Source organism: Anguilla rostrata, chromosome 8 (assembly GCF_018555375.3).
Source record: "Anguilla rostrata isolate EN2019 chromosome 8, ASM1855537v3, whole genome shotgun sequence".
NCBI classification, from domain to species: domain Eukaryota; kingdom Metazoa; phylum Chordata; class Actinopteri; order Anguilliformes; family Anguillidae; genus Anguilla; species Anguilla rostrata.
The window spans coordinates 54,935,384-54,953,994 of NC_057940.1; the positions used below are offsets into that span (position 1 = coordinate 54,935,384).

Below are 18,611 nucleotides of genomic sequence, written 5' to 3' on the forward strand. Positions count from 1 at the left end.
TAACTTTGCGTTAGCTAGCTAATGTAATTAACACAATCTAATGTCAGCTAACAATTAGAAAAAACGCTAGCTAACGCTACCGACCGGTACCGACCTCGCAAAAAGTCTCTCGAATGCAATGCTACCTTGTTGCAATGTTGCAGTGTAGCTAACTAAAGGTCAGTTCAGATCAATGATTCGCAACGAGACTGGATGCAACTTGCAAAATTCCAAGACATCTGATTGCAAACATTCTAAAACTGCACTTGGCGATTTGACAAGGTGGGTCTTTTGAGACCCCAGGGCAGGCAACGGCTCCAGACGCTCTGTAACTAACCAGTTCACACCGCTGCAATTTTCTCTGCAACATTCTAAAACCGTTTCGTCTCGTTGCAAATCATTGATCTGAACTGGCCTTATCGTTACCGTTATTTACATTGTCCATCAATATATTATAATGATTGGAATAAGCCGGGGTATAGGTGGAGCAGAGACGGGTCTGATTTATGTGTAAAGATGTCAAGCCGGAGAAAACTAAATAAAGAATATGGCAGTATGGAATAGCGTTGTTATTATTTCATTACGCTTTCTCATATTTTCCTTCAGCCTTGATGCCCTTTTTTTATTAAATCTCCTTTGTTTTTGTTTTATTCGTCTTGTTCTGATTGCTAATTTAACACCCAGCTCAGCTTTATTCTCGAACAGTTTAGCTAGTAAAACCAGAAACACCAGGGGTAACATTTTGCAAGGCAGTTGTTTCAAAAATATCACACAACAATCATTTACGAAAAATACTGTTTATTGTGCACAAAATACATAATTGCACGAGCCACAGCGACTCCCGCAAATTGTTCTCTGTAGTGTAAAGATGTTAATACCGGGCAAAAGGTGGATAAAGAACGTTTGTGGAAATTGATCATCACTAATTCTACCCCAGGTTTGCTACGGCATTTTAACCCGGCTCGGCAGCATAAAGACAGCTTAAGTTAGCCTAATGTTAGACAACGAATGAGTATGTACATAACGTTACTTTTATAACAACCATTTTTTATTCAGTAAATAGTGTTATAGTTGGCACTGCTAATTGACTGACGTCACACAGGCAACACTGGTTGGATCCGGTTGGATCTCTGGGAAGTGAGGTCCAAAAACACACCTGCAATTACCGCTTCTCGCCATTGGCACCGCCAAAGAGAACGAAACGGAAATCTTCGAGATTGTAACTTTAAATGCAACAAGAAATGTGCCAAAATTCATGAGGAAAAAAAAGCATAATATAATGAGCATATTCAGAAGTGTGTCATGAATCTCATATTGGAACATTTTAAAGAACGAAAGAACACTGCCGAGCAACGTTCTTTAGGACGGAGTGTAGCACAGTGGGTAGAACTGGTCAGGTTCGATTCCGGGTAAGACATGCGTGTACCTGAGCAGGTACTAACAGAATCTTCAGTATATCAGTGTATAAATGGATACAATGTAAAATGCTATGTAAAAGTTGTGTAAGTCGCTCTGGATAAGAGCGTCTGCTAAATGCCTGTAATGTAATGTAATGTAACAATAATAAGCTTTATGTTTGAAACATTTAAATGGTAAAAAAAATGCTGATCAAAAAATGTTTGCATGGAAAGGTCACGGTCAGAGGTTTGGGTTAAGAGCTGTTTCATGCCACCTAAAATTTGGAGAAAGAGAGAGAGAAATAAACTGATTATGTTTTTTTAAACAATAATTCAGTAAATTACCTTTATAAAAAAAAAAATTCATTAAGTAAAGATATTTTAGAACAGCCCAGTGCTGGAGACTCACCAGACCAAACCCATCACTCTACTTCAACGGCTTAAAGCTGTGTCTGCTGTTCGCCCTCTGCTAGTGATAAAGAGAAAAGCAGGTCACAGGAGTGCATTTCTCATCATTTACTTGCTTAGCGAACACTCTTACTGTGAACAAACTACACTGCTTACTCAACATCCATTTATACAGCTAGAAATGTAGAGATGCAAATAAAGTACATTTCTCAAGAGTACAATAGCAGTGTCCTACTTAGGATTTGAACCTGCAACATCTACGGTGCAAAGCCACCCCATTAACGGTACTGATGCTCATACAGATGAAACAGTGGAAATGGGAGTTTTTCTAATACTCAGTCATATGTTTCAAACCGCTGGAAGGAGGCACCCAACTGAGCAGAGGGGGCGCTCTTGTGCAATTAGGCAAGGGAGAGCATGCTGAAAGAATCCCCTCCCTCCGAATACGTACGGCTGAGCTGACCGCCAGCCAAAGCAGATCTTGAGAGAGCGGCTGGACCACTGCATAATTTAAATGGCTTCTTACCATTGACTATCAAGGGCTTGGCCACTTCTTTGGATCCATCAGAGGTAGCGGACCCCTTCCCTAGAAGAACAGGAAAAGTGCTTAATCAGACTCATTTCTTGCACACACATTAAATCTGATAAAATCATTTCTTCATGCATTTTCATACTCAAAAGGCAGTGAACATTACCAGAATCCCCTGATTCCACAGAGTCCTTTGATCTTTTTGTCTCCGGGTTTACTTCTGAAAAGCAGTGAAATACATTAAATGGCAGTGTTCAATAGCTTATTCTAAATCCTTCAATACCTTCCCAAAAATGTTTCTGTGCATGTGTAAATTCTGTCAGTGGACACATTTAACAAAACTGAGTATCGTAGATTCACAAGCTAGGCCATTTCCTGTGAGAAACACAAAAGCGGCAATCCTGTTTAGGGCTAAACCACATTGTCTAAATATCCCTTGATAATGACTTAATATTTCTGTAACTTCCAGACAGAGGAGGGGTTCCAACTAGTGCTTAACATCCTTGTTAAGGAAAATGAATGAAAACAGGTCCAGACCAATGACCAGTGAGTTTAAAGGGAAGTTTTCCTCCCTGACTACTTTCGCTCCACAACCGTCACTGGAAACAGGAGTTAATAAGCATCAAACACACAAGCCCTGTGGGTTGGTTCACATCTTCAGACACTTTTCATGTGTATGAATGCACTCCATGGGCTGGTATTGTGCCAACAGAGATACAAAAGTAGAGGAAGGCAAAAGGTCTTGGGTTGACTCCCCTGCCAATTAGTTTTAGATTTTAGCTGAAATACTGGGACATGGATCCATTCAGCTTTGAAATCACGCTGATCCATGAAGAAGGTGCATTGATAGCGGTCACAGGAAGCAGCCTGTAAAAATGGGACAATTGACATTGATAGGCCAAGATTACCCCAGAATTCTTCGATCGGAATCTTCAGGGTTCGGTGGTGGATTCTGCAACTGTACTGTGAGGTGTCTGATGCCTTGATCTCCAGCCACTTCCTCAGCTGGTACGTCTCCTTATGCTCTCCATTGGGTCTCACGCCCGAAGAGGCGACCCCGTCCGATTCGGCCAATGGCACACCGTCCTTCAGGATGTCTACCGTCACATCTTTGGGGTAGAATCCGGTGGCCAAACACACCAGGGTGCAGTTGTCAGGGCTGGTGGACTTCTTTGAAAAAAGATGTACCTCAGGAGGAGCTGTGAAAGAGGAGGAGGAGGAGGAAGAACAGAGTGAGCTCATATAACAGAAGCTGATGAAATGGTATGATCCACATTTCATGACCCTGGACCTCATTATATTCGGTCTGGCTGTTCAATTCAATGTTATGTTGTGTAGTGCTTTTTGCAAAAGCCTGTCACAAAGACGCTTTACAGAAAGCAGAAGGAAAATGGGGCAGGAACCAGGCCTGGACTTCCAAAAAGCAAGCAAGCAAGGTTAAAACTTCCTAGTGAGGAGAAAAAACCTGCAGCATGGATCACTCTGTCAAGGCGCTGCTCTAGTGTGTGAATGGGCACCATGGCTTAGGGTAAATTCTGACTATGCCAGTGCCAACTTTGGCTGGTGGCCCTGCTGGCTGACACACTATTGCCAATGGCATTGCCAAAGATTCGGGTGAAGCCACACATCTTCCAACGACAAGCAAATTTCTCTGACTACTGACGCTGCCTCCATTTACTTTCTACGAGAGGCGATTCTGCGCACCTGCAAGGCACACTGGGATAGCTGGCGACGCGAGGCAAGCCACCGGAAGTGACGGGGAACACGGCGCGATAACCAATCAGATTAAAGATGCGACGTGTAAACTGTCACCCCAATTCAAATTTTATTACGACCAATTATGGGAGGATGTGTGGCTCCACCCTTAGGGAGGATTCAGTCAGCTGAGATCCATGACTTAGTGCTCTCTAGCTCCCCCTGCTGCACGTTAAGCAACTTTGCTCTACCTTTACAACTTGGCATCAACTTCTGTCTAGTGGGCCGTTGGCTAAACATTACTTACAGAAAGTTTTGAAATCTAGCTCTTGGTACTTCAGTAATTTCTCCAGCCAGTGCACACAGTCCGTCTCCAGGTATTCCTTGATGTGCTGGCTGAGGATAGGCTCATCATCCCATTTCTTCTTGGTGGATTTAGCTGCGGGGACATGGGCCACCCACGTCATGTTCTTACTGTCGAAGGACAGGAAGTCCTCGCCATCATAGCCGTACTGGTTAAAACCCTTAAGAAACTTCAGCTTGCCATCAGTTGTCTTTTCCACCTGGCAGCCATGCATCCACTGTAGAATATGGACATCTGGAGAGGAATGAGGCTGTTAACCCATTGAAGAGTGTTTTTTCTTTTTTTTTTTGGAAAGTTTTTTTTTTTTTTTTTTCAAAGAGTCAGTGTTCTAGAACTCTGCTCCACTGCTTTCAAACTACCAGCAGTGACTGTTACATCAGCATTAAAATGTTTAGTTAAGAACAGGGGTGACATAGCTCAGTTGTCTGGCAGTCAGAGGGTTGCTGGTTTGATCCCCTGCCCTGGGCGTGTCAAAGTCCCTGAGCAAGACACCTAACCCCTAATTGCTCCCAACAAGCTGGTACCTTGCATGGCAGCCTTTCACCGTTGGTGTGTGAGTGTGAATGTGTGAATGAGAGGCATCAATTGTAAAGCACTTTGGATAAAAGCGCTATATAAATGCAGGCCATTTGCCATTTACCAACACTGAAATCACATAATTGCAACATCCCACCGTAAACGGCTAACACAGCCTTCAATGAACATTGTTTGAAAAATAACAGCACGGCATGAACACAGCAACCTGACAACGCTCTAGCCTCATTCAGCCGTGTTTTCATTCATTTACACCAGTGATGGAAGCAAGAGAATGGACTCCTCAAAACATGGCTGGTCTGTGCAGTCTAATATTTTGGCTGTACAGCCACAGACTTTATTTAAATTCTGCGGAAGCATCACGATTTTAACTAGAAGGAGCCTCCGATATACATTATTTTATAAAAGAAAAATGATAATGATAGTTAATACACCACTCAACTCAGACTTTAGTTAGATTCTGCTGTATATGTGTTAATTGTAAAACTCTTCTTTTTCCCCCTTCTGTCTAATTTCTGTCTCGGAATGCCCAATCACATTTACAGTCCTGCTCCGATCTACAGCCTCCTTGGTGAAAATCAGTGGAGCAGGCACACCAGAACATGTGTTTTTGTCCTTAAATTCGACCAAATTAAAAGCTGTTTTTTTTTCCTTCATGTGGTTTGTTGAGTTTAGCAATTGCTAAAAGTAACTCACCAGCCTGGGTTTGTGAAGAAACAAGGACACGCAGCATCATTGATGCGAAGCACCATTTGACTACTTGAGTACTAATAGCTCCCCCTAGTGGAGAATATTCAGCCTGCTAATACTGAGTGAGTGTGTGTTCGTGTGTATGCGTGCGTGTGTGTGTGTATGTGTGTGCATGTGTGTCTGTGAGTGCGTGTGAATGAGAGTGTGTGAGTGAGTGAGTTACAAACCAGGTCCACGAGGTGCTTCACATATAAAAAGTGCAATCCTTGTGTTCATTTGCAAATGAAAGTTAAGGAGGAATGTTGATTTTCTCTGTCTCACCTGATTTGTTCTGGTGCATGCGTTCCATCAGGATTTTGATGTTGACATCAAACCACTGTTCCTTGCTCCTGCGGGACTGTGTGCCTTTCACCCAGTAGTCTTTCTCGTTATGTTCTTCCATCCATGTTTGCAACGGCTTCTTGACCTTGTCTTCGCTGTTGTAGAAGTCAATCGGCCTGTCGTTCATAATTCCCATAGCAGTGAACTGATAGATTCCTGGTTGACTGATGGGCTTCGAAAGGGCGGTGTAAATGTAATGAAGATCGTGAATCTCTGGTGGGGAGACAAGCAGATATAATGACTGCCATTAGCTGACGCGTCATTTCGATTTCCAAACCACGCCCCGTAGTTGCAACGAATGTTCAAAATCGATTTCATTGGTCAACACGATGAGAGCGCTGATTGGCTGAACCAAATGACAGCTTGCTGGCAACTACAGGGCGTGGTTTGCGTTAAAGTGGTTTGGGAATCGAAATGACGCTTGGCTGACAGATCTGCCCAGCAATTTATCACCACCTCTGCGTCAAAAAAACAATCCTCAAACAGACTAATCTAACTGGAGTACATCTGGTCCTTATGAAAAAAAAAATCTAAATTAGCCTTTTTACGAGTGAAATTAAAATATTCACATGTGAAAAGAAAATGTCCAACGTAAACTGGACATTTTCACATGGCTTTTTTCATGTTTTTTCATCTGGAAAATTTCCACGTGAAAAGAAAATAGGTCGCAGTAAGTAATTTGCATCGTCACGTTTTGACATGTCATTGACTTTTTAAAATCTGAACTACACATTTCACGTGAAAATAAAACGTGACTTGAAATAGGATAGGTTACATGCGTACTCTTCAAATATTGGGTACCCACGTGTGGTTTTTGAACATATGAGGTTTCTGAACATGTGGTTTTCCGTAAGGGTGTCCCTTAACATTGAGAGACCAGTTCAAGCAAATGCTAGGCTTTATCCGTTCTTATTTAACAAGATAAACCTTTTTGGTCCCCAGAATATTCCTGGAATATTTGCATAAACGTTCCTGTGGTGTGTTTCTGCCTGGTTTCCTAAAGTCACAGCTTTAGGAAGCTAAAGCATCCTAGAGCTCCAAGGATGAATGCTTGATAGGTCACAGTGTATTATTCAGATATATTCACTTTATTAAAAATAACTTGACTTGTGCATCATCATCCATGCTGGCTTAAATTGAGATATGTGTTCAATGTTTAAAATGCTCCTTTTTTATATTTTTGGGACATTCTTAAATGCAACACATGACTGCCATTTCACAACTAAACAAAAATATATATATTTTTGGTCGTTGTGATTTCCAGTTTATTAAATGCACTGCTTCACATTAATGGCTGTTTTGTCTGCTTATGAAGTAAACATTGAATGGATGGTGATCTATCCTTCAGAAGAATTTATGTAACTACCTGATTCAGCTGTGAAAATGACCTTATCTAAATAATATATTAGTCATCCTTCTGTCTTTTTATGCTAGAGAGAAACATAAAATAAATAACAGCACAACAAAGAAGAAATAAAGAACGAGCACAAAGAATACAGAAAAGGGTAAGCAGAGAATTATTATGAAGAACAGGATGATAGAAAACACCCATCCCCCCCCCCCAATTTTTTTTTGAGTTTTCTACCATCTATTTTTTTTCTTCCAAACTTTATTTAACAATCAAACAAATATGTACATGTTACGTCAGACATAAACAAGTACACAGTTCAGTACGAGATTCATACTTTCTTAGCGATAACTGTTCCAGAACGCTGCTGTGAAGTTAGTTTATCCACAAAGGTGAAAGCCCACTAAAGCCTATTTTGTCTTTACTGTGTTTCCCCAAATTAATTTTTACTTTATACATTTTCTAAGTTTGGGACTTGGGTATAGCCAACAAAAAATAACAGATATTTTTTAAGTCAATGCCTTGCTTTTATTTCAAGGCACTTTTATGTCAGCAAAAGAAACTGCAGAACTATAGATAAATGGCCGGTCAGGTTTTAAAGCTGAGCTGTCCAACAAATTACTCCACCACCAATACGTTAATGAATGAATATGCAACAAACGTGCGCGATTAAGAGGAAATTTAGATTGAGGGATTAAAGCAAAAAAAAGTCATATTCTCCATCTACAATTTGTAAAACAAGTTACAGAGGAGGCCCCGCATTAGGGCGTGTACACACACACTGTCCGGCTTTTGTTTTTTAGTTTTTTTTTTGTTTAAGAAAAGGCGGGTGCCGCGCTGCCTTTTTAGAGCGGCCGCTTCCTTCCCGCCGTGCGGTCGCTTCCCATTGGTTTTCATGTAAACAAGGCGGAGGCAGCTGTAGCCCTCGACGCATGCTAAACATGTAAAATTATGAGACTTCAGCACCACCCCACCCCACGCATAACCATTGCTGCTGTTCTCAAATGCAGCCATCAAGTTGTAAAAAGGCTTTAGCCTACACTTTATTTAAATACTCGAGACCAATAGCGTTTTAAGGGAAGAAGATGCTTTTGAACAGCTTTTCTATTGTCAGTTTGCTTTTACGTGATTTCAATGCTGTTTTCAATCTATGAAATAAAACTGATACTTTTTGCAAGGCTTGACTCAGTTTTTAGTCATACAAATAATGAACCATCTACATAACTTCAGTGCATATGTTTTTATTTATCTTAGTTTAACACCAAATAAAATAATGTTTTTGTTTTAAGTGAGTCTCTTATCACTCAACAGAAAAAGACACAAAACAAAACTAACAGCACCAGCATTAAAGAACAATAAGTGCAATTCTTGTGCAAAGGTTTCTAGAGTGCTTTTCACTTTTTCTGATTTTTGGCAGTGAAACCATATGCCTGAAGCTTGGGTACACCTGATACCCGTTACAGGGTTATATCTGTGGGACTAATAGGCTATTTAACACTAGAACCGCCGCGAAGTTAATCGGCGGATTACCGCGGAAGTGACGCTTTTTTTTAAATGAAAAAAATGCATGTGTATTTCATTTTGAAAATCGGTACGGGGTTAATTTAAGGCAAGGTGTACCTTCATCGAAAAGACACGATACTAAGCTTTATCTACATACACAAATCTTTGCTGACCTGGCAGTGATTAATCTTTTCTGAAGCATTAAAATATTGTCCGGGACACAGTGAGCCGGGCGGCTGTAGACTATACCGTGAGTTTGCGCTACTGTCAGACGCGCACCCTTCTCTCTCGCTCGCTCACACACACACACACACAACAGTAGCCTTGATTTTGCTGCGCATCAAAGTGAAGTTACTGTTTATCGCGCTGGAGTTACGGTGTTATGCCTATGTGTCATCGAAGCATTTCTGAGACACACAGTAGCTTGAATAAAGTCTAAAGCAAATAGTGTTGCAGTTGTTGTTTTTACTAACGTTGCATCTAGCTTTTAAGAATGGCCCATTGCTCTCGAGGGAAAATGTTGGTAGAGATGTCTTTGAAACGCACCCACCAAAATCAAGGTAAGAAAGATTAGGCTGATAGATAAATAGTCTACTTACAAATTAGTCAAGAGTACAATAGCAGTATCCTACTTAGGATTTGAACTTGCAACATCTACGGTGCAAAGCCACCCCATTAACGGTACTGATGCTCATACAGATGAAACAGTGGAAATGGGAGTTTTTCTAATACTCAGTCATATGTTTCAAACCGCTGGAAGGAGGCACCCAACTGAGCAGAGGGGGCGCTCTTGTGCAATTAGGCAAGGGAGATCATGCTGAAAGAATCCCCTCCCTCCGAATACGTACGGCTGAGCTGACCGCCAGCCAAAGCAGATCTTGAGAGAGCGGCTGGACCACTGCATAATTTAAATGGCTTCTTACCATTGACTATCAAGGGCTTGGCCACTTCTTTGGATCCATCAGAGGTAGCGGACCCCTTCCCTAGAAGAACAGGAAAAGTGCTTAATCAGACTCATTTCTTGCACACACATTAAATCTGATAAAATAATTTCTTCACGCATTTTCATACTCAAAGGCAGTGAACATTACCAGAATCCTCCCCCACAGATCCTTCTGTCTCCAATTCTGAAAAGCAGTGAAATACATTAAATGGCAGTGTTCAATAGCTTATTCTAAATCTTTCAATATCTTCCCAAAAATGTTTTTGTGCATATGTAAATTCTGTAAGTGGACTCACTTACCTGGACTGGGTATCGAAGATTCACAAGCTAGGCCATTTCCTGTGAGAAACACAAAAGTGGCAATCTTGTTTAGGGCTAAACCACATTGTCTAAATATCCCTTGATAATCACTTAATATTTCTGTAACTTCCACACAGAGGAGGGGTTCCAACTAGTGCTTAACATCCTTGTTAAGGAAAATGAATGAAAACAGGTCCAGACCAATGACCAGTGAGTTTGAAGGGAAGTTTTCCTCCCTGACTACTTTCGCTCCACAACCGTCACTGGAAACAGGAGTTAATAAGCATCAACCACACAAGCCCTGCGGGTTGGTTCACATCTTCAGACACTTTTCATGTGTATGGATGCACTCCATGGGCTGGTATTGTGCCAACAGAGATACAAAAGTAGAGGAAGGCAAAAGGTCTTGGGTTGACTCCCCTGCCAATTAGTTTTAGATTTTAGCTGAAATACTGGGACATGGATCCATTCAGCTTTGAAATCATACTGATCCATGAAGAAGGTGCATTGATAGCGGTCACAGGAAGCAGCCTGTAAAAATGGGACAATTGACATTGATAGGCCAAGATTACCCCAGGATTCTTCGATCGGACTGGGCAGGGTTCGGTGGTGGATTCTGCAACTGTACTTTGAGGTGTCTGATGCCTTGATCTCCAGCGACTTCCTCAGCTGGTACGTCTCCTTACGGTCTCCATTGGGTCTCACCCCCGAAGAGGCGACCCCGTCCGATTCGGCCAATGGCACACCGTCCTTCAGGATGTCTACCGACACATCTTTGGGGTAGAATCCGGTGGCCAAACACACCAGGGTACGGTAGTCAGGGCTGGTGGACTTCTTTGAAAAAAGATGCACCTTAGGAGGAGCTGTGAAAGAGGAGGAGGAGGAGGAAGAACAGAGTGAGCTCATAACAGAAGCTAATGAAATGGTATGATCCACATTTCATGACCCTGGACCTCATTATATCGTGTCTGGCTGTTCAATTCAATGTTATGTTGTGTAGTGCTTTTTGCCTGTCACAAAGACGCTTTACAGAAAGCAGAAGGAAAATGGGGCAGGAACCAGGCCTGGACTTCCAAAAAGCAAGCAAGCAAGGTTAAAACTTCCTAGTGAGGAGAAAAAACCTGCTGTATGGATCACCCTGTCAAGGCGCTGCTCTAGTGTGTGAATGGGCACCATGGCTTAGGGTAAATTCTGACTATGCCAGTGCCAACTTTGGCTGGTGGCCCTGCTGGCTGACACACTATTGCCAATGGCATTGCCAAAGATTTGGGTGAAGCCACACATCTTCCAACGACAAGCAAATTTCTCTGACTACTGACGCTGCCTCCATTTACTTTCTATGAGAGGCGATTCTGCGCACCCGCAAGGCACACTGGGATAGCTGGCGACGCGAGGCAAGCCACCGGAAGTGACGGGGAACACGGCGCGATAACCAATCAGATTAAAGATGCGACGTGTAAACTGTCACCCCAATTCAAATTTTATTACGACCAAATATGGGAGGATATGTGGCTCCACCCTTAGGGAGGATTCAGTCAGCTGAGATCCATGACTTAGTGCTCTCTAGCTCCCCCTGCTGCACGTTAAGCAACTTTGCTCTACCTTTACAACTTGGCATCAACTTCTGTCTAGTGGGCCGTTGGCTAAACATTACTTACAGGAAGTTTGGAAATCTAGCTCTTGGTACTTCAGAAATTTCTCCAGCCAGTGCACACAGTCCGTCTCCAGGTAACCCTTGGTGTACTGGCTGAGGATAGGCACGTTGTTCCATTTCTGCTTGGTGGATTCAGCTGCAGGGACATGGGCCACCCACGCCATGTTCTCACTGTCGAAGGACAGGAAGTCCTCGCCATCATAGCCGTACTGGTTAAAACCCTTATGAAACTGCAGCTTGCCATCAGTTGTCTTTTCCACCTGGCAGCCATGCATCCACTGTAGAATATGGACATCTGGAGAGGAATGAGGCTGTTAACCCATTGAAGAGTGTTTTTTCTTTTTTTTTTTTGGAAAGTTTTATTTATTTATTTTTTTTTAATTCTGAGTCAGTGTTCTAGAACTCTGCTCCGCTGCTTTCAAATTACCAGCAGTGACTGTTACATCAGCATTAAAATGTTTAGTTAAGAACAGGGGTGACATAGCTCAGTTGTCTGGCAGTCGGAGGGTTGCTGGTTCGATCCCCTGCCCTGGGCGTGTCAAAGTCCCTGAGCAAGACACCTAACCCCTAATTGCTCCCAACAAGCTGGTACCTTGCATGGCAGCCTTTCACCGTTGGTGTGTGAGTGTGAATGTGTGAATGAGAGGCATCAATTGTAAAGCACTTTGGATAAAAGCGCTATATAAATGCAGTCCATTTGCCATTTACCAACACTGAAATCACATAATTGCAACATCCCACCTTAAAGGGTTAACACAGCCTTCAATGAACATTGTTTGAAAAATAACAGCACGGCATGAACACAGCAACCTGACAACGCTCTAGCCTCATTCAGCCGTGTTTTCATTCATTTACACCAGTGATGGAAGCAAGAGAATGGACTCCTCAAAACATGGCTGGTCTGTGCAGTCTAATATTTTGGCTGTACAGCCACAGACGTTATTTAAATTCTGCGGAAGCATCACGATTTTAACTAGAAGGAGCCTCCGATATACATTATTTTATAAAAGAAAAATGATAATAATAGAGTTAATACACCACTCAACTCACACTTTAGTTAGATTCTGCTGTACATGTGTTAATTGTAAAACTCTTCTTTTTCCCCCTTCTGTCTAATTTCTGTCTCGGAATGCCCAATCACATTTACAGTCCTGTTCCGATCTACAGACTCCTTGGTGAAAATCAGTGGAGCAGGCACACCAGAACATGTGTTTTTGTCCTTAAATTCGACCAAATTAAAAGCTGTTTTTTTTTCCTTCATGTGGTTTGTTGAGTTTAGCAATTGCTAAAAGTAACTCACCAACCTGGGTTTGTGAAGAAACAAGGACACGCAGCGTCATTGATGCGAAGCACCATTTGACTACTTGAGTACTAATAGCTTCCCCTAGTGGAGAACATTCAGCCTGCTAATACAGAGTGTGTGTGTTTGTGTGTATGCGTGCGTGTGTGTATGTGTGTGCATGTGTGTCTGTGAGTGCGTGTGAATGAGAGTGTGTGAGTGAGTGAGTTACAAACCAGGTCCACGAGGTGCTTCACATATAAAAAGTGCAATCCTTGTGTTCATTTGCAAATGAAAGTTAAGGAGGAATGTTGATTTTCTCTGTCTCACCTGATTTGTTCTGGTGCATGCGTTCCATCAGGATTTTGATGTTGACATCAAACCACTGTTCCTTGCTCCTGCGGGACTGTGTGCCTTTCTCCCAGTAGTCTTTATCGTTATGTTCTTCCATCCATGTTTGCAACGGCTTCTTGACCTTGTCTTCGCTGTTGTAGAAGTCAATCGGCCTGTCGTTCATAATTCCCATAGCAGTGAACTGATAGACTCCTGGTTGACTGATGGGCTTCGAAAGGGCGGTGTAAATGTAATGAAGATCGTGAATCTCTGGTGGGGAGACAAGCAGAGATAATGACTGCCATTAGCTGACGCGTCATTTCGATTTCCAAACCACTTTAGCGCAAACCAGGCCCCGTAGTTGCAACGAATGTTCAAAATCAATTTCATTGGTCAACGCGATGAGAGCGCTGATTGGCTGATCAAAATGACAGCTTGCTGGCAACTACAGGGCGTGGTTTGCGTTAAAGTGGTTTGGGAATCGAAATGATGCTTGGCTGACAGATCTGCCCAGCAATTTATCACCACCTCTGCATCAAAAAAACAATCCTCAAACAGACTAATCTAACCGGAGTACATCTAGTCCCTATGAAAAAAAAAATCTAAATGAGCCTTTTTACGAGTGAAATTAAAATATTCACATGTGAAAAAAAAATTTCCAACGTAAACTGGACATTTTTACATGGATTTTTTCATGTCTTTTCATCTGGAAAATTTCCACGTGAAAAGAAAATAGGTCGCAGTAAGTAATTTGCATCGTCACGTTTTGACATGTCATTGACTTTTTTAAATCTGAACTACATATTTCACGTGAAAACAAAACGTGACTTGAAATAGCATAGGTTACAAGCGTACTCTTCAAATATTGGGTACCCACGTGTGGTTTTTGAACATATGAGGTTTCTGAACATGTGGTTTTCCGTAAGGGTGTCCCTTAACATTGAGAGACCAGTTCAAGCAAATGCTGGGCTTTATCCGTTCTTATTTAACAAGATAAACCTTTTTGGTCCCCAGAATGTTCCTAGAATGTTTGAATAAATGTTCCAGTTGTGTTTTTCTGCCTGGTTTCCTAAAGTCACAGCTTTAGGAAGCTAAAGCATCCCAGAGCTCCAAGGATGAATGCTGGACAGGTCACAGTGTATTATTCAGATATATTCACTTTATTAAAAATAACTTGACTTGTGCATCATTATCCATGCTGGCTTAAATGGAGATATTTGTTCAATGTTTAAAATGTTCCTTTTTTATATTTTGGGACATTCTTAAATGCAACACATGACTGCCATTTCACAACTAAACAAAAATCTTTTTTTTTTGGTCGTTGTGATTTCCAGTTTTTTTAATTTTTAACGAATTGTTTCGTTAATATACATATTACTGTTGTATTGTCAAAAAAGGAAGTGTACGATATATATATATATAGCCTAATTACCGACATCCAAGTAGATTGTATGTTTATACAAATCAGCTACTTATCACCTGGTAGCGCGATTCCTAAGTCCCGTAACACCTCCTCCCCCCCCCCCCCCTCGCTTTTTCTCCCCTTACACTGATCTCGTCATACATCTCTGGAGCGGCGAAGAACTTGAATCCCTGTAGATGTAATTAATCTGATAATATTTATGTAAGACTGCTTTTACCATGTGTTATACGATATAAATTATATCATTACACGTTGTATATAAATCCTACTTCCGGATATAAGTTCGCAACAAATGGTAGGCTATATTTTATGTCTTAAAGTGGTACACAATAAGTACATTTCTTCTTCAGCATTCTGATAAATCATTTCGATACTGATGGAGAACATTTTAAAAGTAAAAGCTTAGTTTTAGGTCTAAAATGGAAAACATGTTTCACTTTCGTTTTTTATACTTACCGCCCTGAACAGTGGCAAAAATACAGAACAGTCTTAGGAAAATCATCTTGGTACCAATTTCTCAATCGATAAACCAAGGAAATAGTACAGTGTGCACTTGAGTGTTTCCGTAAAAATACGAAACGTATTTTCCCGTCCGATCCGAAGACGCTAGATAACAAACAGAGTCACATATGCGCGTAATGGCCACCAGTTCTGCACTTTCGCATCAACAGAACTGAAGCGAAAGTCCCTGGGAAGGGTGGAACTTAGAGGAAAAATCAAGGAGGGTGTTAAAAGAGAATGGCAGGGATTATGGGAAAAGAAAAACTTAAGCGAGAGGGTTTGCCCTTGACGCCACCAGGAGGTCACCCGCAAGTTCTTCTTCTTCTTCTCAAATTCAAATTCAAATTCAAATGCTTTATTGGCATGACATATTTAAAAATACATATTGCCAAAGCGCAGTGACAACAGCAATCAACTACAGTAAGAATATATAATCAAAAAGAAAAAAGAAGACAAGCAGCAACAACAATAACAGCATAAATGATAGGAACATAATACTTATTATCTATTAAGTTAACTGAATTAAATTAATTGAGAAAAAAAAGTATTTTCTCATCAAGAGTACCATATATATACTCATACATATACATAGGCATATATATATATATATATATACACACATATACACATATACATATATATATACACATATATGTACATACATACATACTGTGGCGCCCCGAGGCCCTATCGGTGCTCCACAGGAGAAGACAAGAAGCACCAGGGCGGCCGGGCCTACCGCCACCGGCGACTGCTGGGGCAAGTGGTGAGTGGGCATTACCTTCCGAATGAAATATTGGAAGACTTCAGGACCAGGGACAGCAATCCGCAGACCAGGTGAGCTCCAAGGATCAGCACCATGGACAGGGCTGCAGCAGAGTGCAGGTATGTGGAATTTTCCACTCTGCTGCAGCACACCTGAGACTGCTTCAGTGATTGCCTCACAGAGTATATAAGGAGCAGCACAAAGGACTGAGAGCCTAGCTGGGGCTAGGGAGAGAAATTACGCCTGGCTTCTCTCCTCACCTGTTCCTAGGGCGGTAAGCGGCTGTGAGCCAACGCACGCGTAGAAATTGTATGATTGCAACTTTCAACCTTTTTTTATGACTGGGGGAGTGGTCTCCCCGTGCTGAAAAGGGCTGGAGGAAAAGTCCTACAAGGCCGAACGGAGCAAGGAGAGGAGACAGACCTTGAGCGGGCTGGCCAGGGCCCAATCACACGCTCTTAACCAGTGTTCACTTTGTCTCTCCAGGAGGATCATACTTACCGTGGAGAGGAAGACTGATACCCCGACCGGGAAGAAGTTTTAGTTATTTTTGCTTCCCCTTCCCCCAGCATTTAAGACAAATAAATGCTTTTTCTGTTAACTGCCCCTGGGTCTTATCCTGCTTTGGCAACTGCCACCTCCGTGGGCGAGGAAGGCCACAATACGTGCGCACGCACACACACACACACACACACACACACACACACATATATACATACACACACATATACATATATATACAAACACACATGCATATATATACACACACACATACATATGTTTGCTGGATGCTCACCCACTGTCCCTCAGGCTGTGACAGGCAAAAACGTATTTAGCTGCGAGTGAGGCTGTCGGTCCTTCTCCTAATAGGACTCGCAGCTTTTGGTCATTTGTTAGGGAGGGAAATTTGTTTAGGAATGTTGAATTTTGGATCTTATTAAAATATGTTTCCCTTATCTGTGAATATTTTTCACAATATAACAGGAAGTGCATCTCTGTCTCTACCTCTCCTGTCTTGCAGTGACCACATATACGTTCTTCTTTGGGTAGCCATGTTTTTTTGTGCCTTCCTTTTTCAATTGCTAAGGTGTGGTCACTGAGCCTGTACTTGGTCAGGATTTGTCTCTGCTTTGTATCTCTGACAGAGGAGAGATACAATTTGGCAGAGTATTCTGTTTAGGGCCAAGTAGCAATTAAGTTTATTTTGTGTTTTGGTTTCATTATTCCAGTGTTCCAGATAGGCATCTTTTGTTTGTTTAATTATTTGGTTTACTCTAATTTCTGGTTTTAAAGCAGCGCTGGTCTGAGTTTGGTCAGTGTTTGGTTTTAGTTGGTTAGTGAGTCTCATGACCAGCTGACTGAGAGGACTCTTTTTGGGTTTCAGGTCTTGGGTTCTCAGTGCTTGAAATTGCATTGTGTCTTGGGGACTTGATTTGAGGTGCATCCAAAATTTAAGTGCTCTTTTTTTAATGTTAATTATCAATGGGTATCTGCCTAATTCTGCCCTGCATGCATTGGTGGGAGTTTTCCTTTGGATGTTTAGTATTGTTCTGCAAAATTCTGCATGCAAGGCCTCTATAGGATGCTTGTCCCACCTAGTGTAATTGTGATAACTAAGTGGACCCCATACTTCACTTCCATATAAGGCAATTGGTTGGATTACACTGTCAAAGATTTTAAGCCAAATTCTAATTGGTATGTCTATTTTGTGAAATTTCCTTCTAATTGCATGAAAGGCTCTGCAGGCTTTTTCTTTTAGTGTATTCACTGCCAGACCAAAGTTTCCTGAGGCACTTCTTTTGAGCCCCAGGTAATCATAGAACAGGGAGTACTCTAGTGCGGTGTTTCCTAGAGTGAACACATGTCTGGTTTCCTGAGATCTGGGTTTCTTTTGGAATATCATTATTTTAGATTTTTTAAAGTTTACTGTCAGTGCCCAGTTCTGAGAGTATTGCACCAGTAAATCCAAATGTTGCTGTAGCCCTGTGGGTGACAGCAACACCAGGTCATCCGCATAAAGTAGGAATTTAACTTCCTTGTTGTTTAGGGTTAAGCCAGGGGTAGCAGATTGTTCCAACAGCACCGCTAACTCATTAATATAGATATTAAAGAGCGTTGGTGACAAGCTGCATCCCTGAAAAACACCTCGTCCTTGGGTGAAGAAATCTGTTCTTTTATTCCCAATCTTTACTCCACATTTATTATTGACATAAATAGATTTTATTATGTCATAAACTTTACCCCCTACACCACTTTGGAGAATTTTATAATATAGTCCTTCTTGCCAAATAGAATCAAAAGCCTTTTTAAAATCTATAAAGCATGCAAAAATTTTATCTTTGCTTTTTTGGTGTACATGTTGATTAATTAGGGTGTGTAGGGTGTAAACATGATCAGTTGTGCGATGTTTTGGTAGAAAGCCAATTTGTCCTTTGCTCAAAACATTGTGTTTCATAAGGAAGGCTAGCAATCTGGCATTGATAATGCTGCAGAAAATCTTCCCCAGATTGCTGCTCACACAGATGCCTCGGTAGTTATTAGGGTCAAATTTGTCTCCACTCTTGTAAATTGGGGAAATAAGCCC

At 41.6% G+C, this 18,611-nt stretch overlaps 1 protein-coding gene and 1 long non-coding RNA gene across 5 annotated transcripts in view; one reads left to right on the forward strand and one right to left on the reverse strand.

The window, feature by feature from the left end:
- Window positions 1-15,364, forward strand: part of LOC135262144 (uncharacterized) — a 36,219-nt gene extending 20,855 nt beyond the window's left edge. The window contains exon 2 of the long non-coding RNA XR_010332118.1: window positions 15,229-15,364. This is a non-coding gene — a long non-coding RNA (uncharacterized LOC135262144). The remainder of the gene's footprint in view (window positions 1-15,228) is intronic.
- LOC135262129 (uncharacterized) overlaps window positions 1-18,611 on the reverse strand; it is a 66,022-nt gene that overhangs the window by 27,020 nt on the left and 20,391 nt on the right. For 2 of the 4 annotated variants that reach the window (XM_064349009.1, XM_064349006.1), the window contains exons 5-6: window positions 2,480-2,533; window positions 2,311-2,370 (exon numbers count right to left, since the gene is read on the reverse strand). In XM_064349009.1, coding sequence (XP_064205079.1) covers window positions 2,311-2,370; window positions 2,480-2,533 — 114 coding nt within the window. Of the gene's footprint in view, window positions 1-2,310; window positions 2,371-2,479; window positions 2,534-3,221; window positions 3,513-4,315; window positions 4,607-5,917; window positions 6,191-10,643; window positions 10,935-11,729; window positions 12,021-13,334; window positions 13,608-15,216; window positions 15,307-18,611 lie in introns of those variants that run through there. The other 2 variants (XM_064349005.1, XM_064349007.1) reach the window with 2 other exon arrangements.